The sequence below is a fragment of the Aptenodytes forsteri genome, unplaced genomic scaffold, assembly GCF_000699145.1.
Source record: "Aptenodytes forsteri isolate BGI_AS27 unplaced genomic scaffold, ASM69914v1 Scaffold336, whole genome shotgun sequence".
Classification (NCBI taxonomy): Eukaryota; Metazoa; Chordata; class Aves; order Sphenisciformes; family Spheniscidae; genus Aptenodytes; species Aptenodytes forsteri.
In genome coordinates, this window is record NW_008794911.1 from 1,127,542 (window position 1) to 1,136,748 (window position 9,207).

General features: G+C 39.4%; 1 protein-coding gene across 1 annotated transcript in view; it reads right to left on the reverse strand.

Moving 5' to 3' along the window:
• Positions 1–9,207, reverse strand: part of MTPAP (mitochondrial poly(A) polymerase) — a 21,073-nt gene that overhangs the window by 7,564 nt on the left and 4,302 nt on the right. The window contains exons 4-7 of the mRNA XM_009275183.2: positions 5,262–5,473; positions 3,070–3,296; positions 1,761–1,853; positions 1,578–1,651 (exon numbers count right to left, since the gene is read on the reverse strand). Of these exons, the coding sequence (XP_009273458.2) occupies positions 1,578–1,651; positions 1,761–1,853; positions 3,070–3,296; positions 5,262–5,473 (606 nt within the window). The remainder of the gene's footprint in view (positions 1–1,577; positions 1,652–1,760; positions 1,854–3,069; positions 3,297–5,261; positions 5,474–9,207) is intronic.

A 9,207-nucleotide genomic window follows, 5' to 3' on the forward strand; every position in this document is an offset into this window, starting at 1 on the left:
AGAACTTTTTTTTTTTTTGGGGGGGGGGGAAGTCATTATTAATCAATCAAGTTAACCTGTCAGCCTGACTGTATGACTCCTGTTCTCTGAATCCTCTTAGTGGTGGTTTTCCTGGCCACATTCAGCCTAGATTTCCATCAAGGCAAAGAAAACACATCTACAGCTTAGCCTGTCTTTTTGACCACTCTCCCATTTGCTTTTCCACAAACCTCAGACCTCACTCATTGCAACCTCCTACTCCTATCTCCATTTGTGTATCAGCAGCACGAGTGTGTCATATTAACCTGAATAGCCCAGTCTGATAAACTACTACAAGCACTTAAACTGTTCAAACCATTCCTCTCACAGTGCTCATTAAGAGTTAGTATAACGAAACAAGATTAGTGCCTTGGCTGAAATTCCTCCCAGTTCAGTCTGTCTTTTAAGTACAGAACTATTTAGGTCATGGTCCACTTTTGGGCACTTGGTATAGTACAACGCAAGTTGTTGACAACTATGTAGTTTGCTATTTAAATGCACTTCCATCTCAGTGCTTATCAGTGCTCCTTAGCTGACCTGCTTGGTATTACAGAACCTCTGCAAGTCTTCCACTGCAAGCTCTAGCCGGAGCCTACCAGCTAATGCTAGTCCAGGAAGTGTCTGTGTCCATGCTACATACTCTTGCCCCAGGGCCAAAAGGACTGACTAGTTAAACAGAAAAACGTCAGCAGCACAGACATTTCCCCTGACTAGCTCAGGCTCCAACATGTGTACGTTTTTGCTTGCCTTTTTTAAGGCTTAACGGCAAACAAAAGTTCTCCAGCTTAATTAATTAGTTTCCAGGATCAACCTGCAGTGGCCAAAAGAGCTCTTATGCCAGTAATCCACAATACCGAAGTAGGAAACAGAACACAAACAAGAGTGTCCACACAGCAACATGGCACTGAAACCCCCATCCTGTAAGCAGCCCAGCAGGAACACGTGTGAGTTAAGGTAGTTACATTTATATATATTTCTATTATACTTGCACACACACACACGTTTCAATAACTAGCATGACTTAAACATATAAAGTGTTACAAGTATAACAAACAAGTAGGAAACTCAAGTGCCACAATCAAGTTTCAGAACTCAGTTGTAAGTTTTAATGCAGACACTGTTTGGGTCTGGACTCCCAACTTTAAATGCAAAGCCTGTTGGTGTACAGGGTTCGTCACAGACTTTTGCTATGACATACATCATGACATTTTAAAAGTTTTCCTCTCACAGAAGCAAAATAGCTTCTACTTTTTAAAACTGCCACTTTTATTACAGGGTTTTCAAGAAAAATCATACAGGCTTAGCATCAGAGTTTGTGCTTTCCAACGCCTTCAAGTAATGACACTGTAAATGTTCTTAATGGTGCTGTAAGTGATTAGGCTCCGAGAGGAAAACTCTCTTCCTTCACAGAAAGGACTCAGTTTCTGGATACAACCAATTTAAATGTACTTTGTATATACAATTAAAAATGACAGAAATTGTTGCTTAGCATAGGTAGTTTGTCAAACGGCAGACAGAGAAATTCAATTGATAATGATGAGAGATTAAAATTCATTTACCTTTCGAAGATTTATGGAATTCTTTCTGAAATCAAAGTTTCCAAAATATTCAAAAAAATCACCCAACAATACATCTAAGGGAAAGAAAAACAACAGCCATCAGTAACATTAAGGAAAAGTTTATTTTCAATATGCTCATAAAAACTAAAAAAAAAAAAAAAAAGTTGATGAAGATTTACCTACCAAGTGTTTCTGTATTTTTTGTAGGTTTAATCTTGCTTAAATCACTAACAAATGAGCAATCATATCCTCCAATTACATGCTTGTCTTTTTCATCTGAAACAAAAATCGCAGGCATATTTTGAAGTGATAAACAGTAAAATGCCATTGTATTTAATAAAATTCAGATAACAGCCATGACTAAATTCAGTGAATGCTATCATATTAAGTAAATCAAATTAGGAGTTCCCAAGTGAACTTTCAGGTTAAGATTCAACTTCAGTGGTTAAAGATTTAAAAGAAAAAAAGTCTATGGACAGGCAAAGGAAAAGAAACATGAGTAAATGGCATATTTTCAAAAGCCTACAGGAATAAGGTATGTGACATCTTTGTATCTCTGAAGTTACTTCTTTTAAGTAACAAACCTGGTATCTCTGCATACAGAGCTTTATTACAGACTAAACAGGACACATCTCTGAGGTTAATACCTATATGAGGGTTTCAAAAAAAAAATCAGACCCAAAGTGTCCACTGTCTTTTTCTGAAAAACTTAAGCAAATTAGGAATATTTTTGCAAAATTTCAGGACAGGTGTTTTGTTTTATGTATAAAAATTCTATAGAATTCTGATGGAAATGTTTGACCTGATTTTAAAGCAACTGAACACAGACCTTTTTCTCCACTCAAAGCACTCAAAGCTTCCAAGGAAGCACGTCAATAAGCAGAACGCATGAGTGAGGAATCAAGAACTTGGGGTATCATTCTCTATGCTTTCATTAGAATTACTGAAGATAATACACCCTAAAAGCTACGTATGAAACAGCCAGAACAGCTTGTTTGCAAAGATATAAGAACTATTTGCAGATGGCCTGAACAGTCTCAAGGATATTACAAATTGTGAGGAAAAAATATAGCCTTTCTTTTAAACATTTGGTATCTATAAAACAATACACATCGTATCAATCTGCACAAAATCCTTAACAACTGCAGAGACATTTGAGACCCTGCAAGTCTTCTAAAAAACAAAATAAACAAAAAACAGCCAGCATGGGAGCATTGAGCAAATAAATGACTTAATTATCTGAGGCATGGAACAAGCCTAAACCCTCTAAGTAGAATTTAGTGTTGTATTGAAAATTGATTTATTTTGCCTTTAAAAATGCACTATTTTCACAAAAAAATACAAGTAAAACTTGTATATTCCCTCAAACTTAAGGCATACATAAGATGCATTAGTATTTGACAGCATAAAGAAGTTGCTTGGGTTTATTCATCACTTTAGAGAAAACAAATGTGAAAGTCACTTCAATAAACACATAAACAGCTGTCCTTACCTGCCAGTTCTTTAAGTTGGTCTAGTGTTGGAATGATAGGTGGTGATCTCTTTTGCAGAAAAAACATGATCATCATGGTTAGAGAGAAGTTTGTAATCCAGGTACCAGGAACACTATTTGTAAGTCCATGAACACGTGCCCAACATCGTACACTGAACACTAGTGCTCTTACACGGGAATCAACCCAGCCATAGATATACAAGAGTTCTGAACTTTTTATAGCAATGCTGAAGAAGAAATGAAAAGAGACATGTAAATGATGAGAGAATTGTGAAGTACCAGATGAAGTGTTCGTTGTTCAGCCCTAGAGCATCAGTTATAAGGGAAGAGGGTATCCATAAAAACAACATTTAACTTTTATGCATTTAAAAAAATAGAAGAGAATGCCTGAAATTGTCCAGGATTAAATAGCTGGTAGTTTTCCATAGTAAGAAGTATACAGTTATGGGTAAATAATAACACTGCATTTGCACTGTTCCTGTTTCTGTTCCACATCACAGGGGGAAAAAAAAAACACAAAACCAAAAAACCACCATCAAGTACTCAGAAGTGAAACTATGCAGAATCAAGGTGAAAAACATAATTTAGCCACAATTGCCTCTGAGGTATATTAGATAATATTCTCTATCCTAATAGATAATAAAATACAACTAGAACTTCTTTGACAACTTTAACCTAAAAAGTAACAAAATAATGCACTGAAAAATACATGAAGTGCAGAGACACAACGAAATCTGCAAAACAAGTCAATTTGGTAATTTTCCAATGACTAATGTTTGGTCCTGCTGAAAAAACAACTAATCTGGAAGGATAAAGGTTTTCAGATGGATCAGTTTTTGATCTGCTTCATCATATGGTCATACAAACATTCATGTAGTGTACAAATGGGAGGGCAAGAAAAAGCAGAAGAAAAATGGAAGCACAATGTGAGAGCAAAACTTACTTTGGGGTCAGTTTTAGTCTAAAGTGCTTGTTGAACTACAGTTGCAGGAGTTTTTACTCGCAATCTTGCACTGAATTCTTCTAAAAATCCACCATAGCATTTTGGGGAAGTTTACCACGTCAAAGTTTTGTAACACCTAGACTTCTAAAATGTTAACTGTGAAGTGCTTCCTCGTGTCCCCAGAGGTTTGTTGTTACTCCAAATGATAACAAGACAACACACACAGTCCCAACCAGCCAAACCATCAGCAGAGAATTGCATGCATGCATTACAGCAGAGAACTGCATGCTGACTTTCACTGTGGCTGCATACATTAAAGTAATTTTATTGTAAGACGTTTGCTCAGTACTGCCTTAACGATTCCTGCATATTCTGAAACAGAACTTCAGGTAATTCAGAAAATTCAGTCTAGGATCTGATTGTATCTGATGGAGACGAATCACAAAATCTGCACTAAAAGTCATATCAAAAGTATTCTGAAAGATAATCACTCATATTTTAGCATTCCCTAACAACAATGAAAAGGGTTAGTAACTAATTTTCGATTATGTACCCTTATGCCAGGGCTACAGATGTATACTGGATTAAGGTGGGTATTTCTTAATAAAATAAGCGACAGCAGAACAAATCTTTACTATCAACCAAATGAGAGCAAGCTGGAAGAGGAAAAACAGATGCAAAGAGAGGTATTTCTAAGAAGCCTGCTCCCTCTATTGGGCACTGCTGTGACAGGTCCTCAATGACTGTAACACTTCAGACTCCGTTTTCTGATGCAGTGAGTTAATTTAGTATTCAAGATACCTTCCCAGCAAACAGGCGTATGCAGGCCCTTAAGAAGAAAAAAAAGGACACCAAAATAACTAGAAGCCCAATCACTGAAAACTAACACATGGAGCTGCTTAATCTGAAAAGCAATCAAAAGAAAGCTGTGCCTATACCCATATCCATGAAGGGAAGTAATGACTAACGAACACTGCCTTCTTTCAATTCCCTATAAGCCAACTTTATTGTATAGAGTGGTTTTCAAGTCTTCAGTTTCAGCTACCAAGTATTTCCTATGCTGGAGAAAGATATCTTAAGCACATTAAAACCTAAGTACTTGAAGTCAAAAATATCCTTTTTACTTTCAGAGCCAACATTCACATTTGTTAAGAACACAGAAAGGAGTAGACTAAACAGTCTTCATTACAGGTTTGCAGAACATACGTACATTAGCATTCTTCCTAAACTTTTTAAAACCATGTCTCACCTGTTGCTCACTGACAGATCACACTGGAATCCTGTCGGTTGATGGGAAAATTTCACCAGCGGGCAGCGAGCATTGAGTATCTTCTGTATGTTCACACATCCAGGACCAAAATTATCAAGGCAATCACCAATCACAGAAAGAATTTTCTGAGTTGCTAATCTTTCAGATGGTAATCTTTTCATCTGATATTCCATTTCAAAGGGACCTTTTTTCTAACACAGAATTTTAAAAGTAAACTGTTAGCTCTGGAACCAAAGAGACATTTAAGAATACTTCTGAAAGACTACAACAGTTTGCAAAGGAGTTTGTACAATTAGAGACCGAAAGACAAGAATTAGTCAAAGCAGCCCGCAGAACTTGAAAAAGGTAAAAACATATTGCTTTCTCTTTTATATTCTTTTTCAGTGATTCAATTTTTCCAGGTTAATAGCGATCAACTTACTGTAAAGTTACTTGTTCAGATGAGGGTATACTACTACTACATCTCACTATTGCCTAAAACAAGTAATTCTGGAATTCCCGAGAGAGCATATATGCTCTGACTGAAAAGAGGAGCATACAATTAAATCAAAGAGGGGCAAAACATAACCAAACCGCCGTTAATTTCAAACCACCAGTAATTCCATTTCAAACCCTCAAAGAACAATGCGTTATTAGTGAATCAAGTAGCAGTGTAAAGGAAAATGTCTTTTTCATTTAAAAAAAAAAATTTAGCATGCAAATTACTTAATCCTTCAAAATAAAGATAAGCTTCTGTATGACTTAAAACAATCACTTCACATCAGATACAGTTTTTCTAACAAATAAAAAAAACCCATGGAGATGTATTCTCACAACATCAGACGTATTTTCCTGTAGGTCTTTGTATTTTGAATTGTCATATTTGTAGTTTATACCTCAATAAAATAACTTCGTACCTATGAAATCTCCATTCACTTTGTAGCCTATGTTTTTAAGCCTCAGCTAATTTTGCTTGCTAATCCAATACTTGACACTGACTTAGCCTCCCCCTTGGAACATGTCATGGGTGAATGCATACTACACAAACAGCATTACACAGTGACCTAACTAGCCCTCTGACACACAGAGGAGGTTACTTTTGTTGTCACCGGGTTAGTGCAAAGAAAACATGCACTCACAGACAGGTGAAACAATTCAGAAGTTACGGACCTTGCAACCTTTCTCATAAACTCAATTTAGGTGCTGAATTTCTGAGTTGCTCTGGCAATCACTGAGATGACTGTTCCTGCTCTCCTCTTGCCCACAGTTCTCCAGCCAGCACATGTGTTTGAACACACCAGAACAGAGGTCCCTAATCCTGTTTGGCTGCATAGCTGCATGCTACAGCAGGGCTCACTCAAAGTGAAAGAAACCTATAACCATCAACTTTGAGGTAGGTAACAGGAAAGAAAAAGATGGGGACTCGGCCGCCATGTAGGTGTGCTGGTGTTTGGACCTTTATGTTTGTGGCAAAAATCACAATGTGCCTTCCCAAACAGCAGCTCACTCTCTCTCAGAAGCTGGATGAAGACTTTTTTGGTAATGATAAAACATAAACTCCTAATAATTTATAGGACCTTCATATATAGCTTTGGTGCCAGCTGGGAAGGATGAAGTACTGATACACTTGCCCCAATCCTGTAGTTCTCCCCCTATTCTTGCCATGTTGCTCAAAACAGGAAATGTAAATGAAGTAAACTATTACTTTGGGTTAAATTGATGTAGTAGCCTCAGCAAGAAGCGTAACTGTTTTAATGCAAAAACTGTTACTCTAAAAAAATTTATAGGACCTTCATATATAGCTTTGGTGCCAGCTGGGAAGGATGAAGTACTGATACACTTGCCCCAATCCTGTAGTTCTCCCCCTATTCTTGCCATGTTGCTCAAAACAGGAAATGTAAATGAAGTAAACTATTACTTTGGGTTAAATTGATGTAGTAGCCTCAGCAAGAAGCGTAACTGTTTTAATGCAAAAACTGTTACTCTAAAAATATCACAGAACTCTGTTTTAAGTCATTCACTAATCTCCCAAACTGCCCATGTGTTAAAAACACCGTATCTGTGGCCAAACACTGTATTGATAATCCACTTGGTAAAGGATGCTCCCACTTCTGCTGCTTTTTTAATTCACAATCAGTAATCAGTTTGCTGTAAGACTCAAAAAATATTATTTAATGTAAATAGGTGCTGAAATGCCTGGTCCTCCTCCATTGCTGGTACCTCCTGAAAGGCTACAGTAGTGCAGAAATCAGAAGATACCCTTTCCACTGCTGCTATATCATCTTATAACTAAAGCTACCTCCCCTTGCCTTCACTTGTTGTAAGACAGTCAACTTATGTATACTAGTAACACAGTTTGCCAGGGAGAAAGAGTATCGTTATCCCTAAAAATCACACCGCCAACTATATGAGACTTTTGCCTTATTCTGAAGTATTGTCTGTTGCCTACTACAGGAGGTATACCCAACATTTTATTTTCCTACTGTATTGGCTTTACGTGGCAAGGTTTTGGTTGGGGGAGGGCTGCAGGGGTGGCTTCTGTGAGAAGACATCAGAAGCTGCTCCTCATTTTGGACAGAGCCAGTTCCAGCTGGCTCCAAGACGGACCTGCTGCTGGCCAAAGCTGAGCCCATCAGCGATGCTGGTGGGACCTGTGCAACAACGTATTTAAGAAAGGGTAAAAAATGCTGTGCAGCAGCTGGGAGAGAGGAGCGAGAAAAATGTGAGAGAAACAACCCTCCAGATACCAAGGTCAGCGAAGAAGGAGTGGGAGGAGGTGCTCCAGGCACCGGAGCAGAGATTCCCTAGAAGACCATGGTGATGCAGGTTATCCTCCTGCAGCCCATGGAGGTTAAAGTGGAGCAGATATCCACCCTGCAGCCCATGGAGGACCCCACGCCAGAGCAGGTGCATATGCCCTGAAGACAGCTGCAGCCTGTGGAGGGCCCATGCTGGAGCAAGCTTCTGGCAGGAGCTGCAGGCCATGGAGAGGAGCCCATGGGGGAGCAGGTTTTCTGGCAGGACCTGTGACCCTGTGGGGAACCCACGCTGGAGCAGTCTATTCCTGAAGGATTGTACCCCGTAGGAAGGACCCATGCTGGAGCAGTTCTTGAAGAGCTGCAGCCTATGGGAGGGACCCCATGCAGGGGAACAGCATGAGGAGGAAGGAGCAGCAGAGACAAAGCGTTACGAATTGACCGCAACCCCCATTCCCCATCACCCCGCGCCGCTTGGGGCGAGGAGGCAGAAGTGTTGGGAGTGAGGTGGGGTGTTTTTAATTTTGGTTTTTTTATTTCTCACTACCCACTCTGTTATTAACTGGCAATAAATTGAGTGTTTTGCTCATGACGGTAACTGATAAGTGATCTCCCTGTCCTTATCTCAACCCACGAGCTTTTTCATCTTATTTTTTCCCCCCATCCTGCTGAGGAGGGGGGAGTGAGAGAGCAACTGGGTGGGCAGCTGAAGGTCAGCCAAGGTTAACCCACCACACCTATAAAGTACAAAGCTCTCTAGGTGCTGGCACCTTAGTCTCCCATTTTGGCTATGCTAAAATCAAGACACAAGAGTTGCGCTAATGATTTTTACACTCTTTTACAGGACAATGCTCTAACATACTTTATTTTTGTACATACTTTCACATTGATGCAGCAGATATGCCCACATTTTAGCGCTCCAAAATGTCAACAAAACCAACAAGATCATCACCTTTAGTGCATAAAGACTGTGCCTACACACAAGACAAAAGCCTCACTGCACCACACAGAGTGTAAGTGGTGAGTGGTGTCCCTCAGGGGTCTGTACTGGGACCAGTACTGTCTAATATCTTCATCAATGACATAGACAGTGGGATTGAGTGCACCCTCAGCAACTTTGCAGATGACACCAAGCTGAGTGCTGTGGTCGACAAGCCAGAGGGACGGGATGCCAACCAGAGGGACCTGGA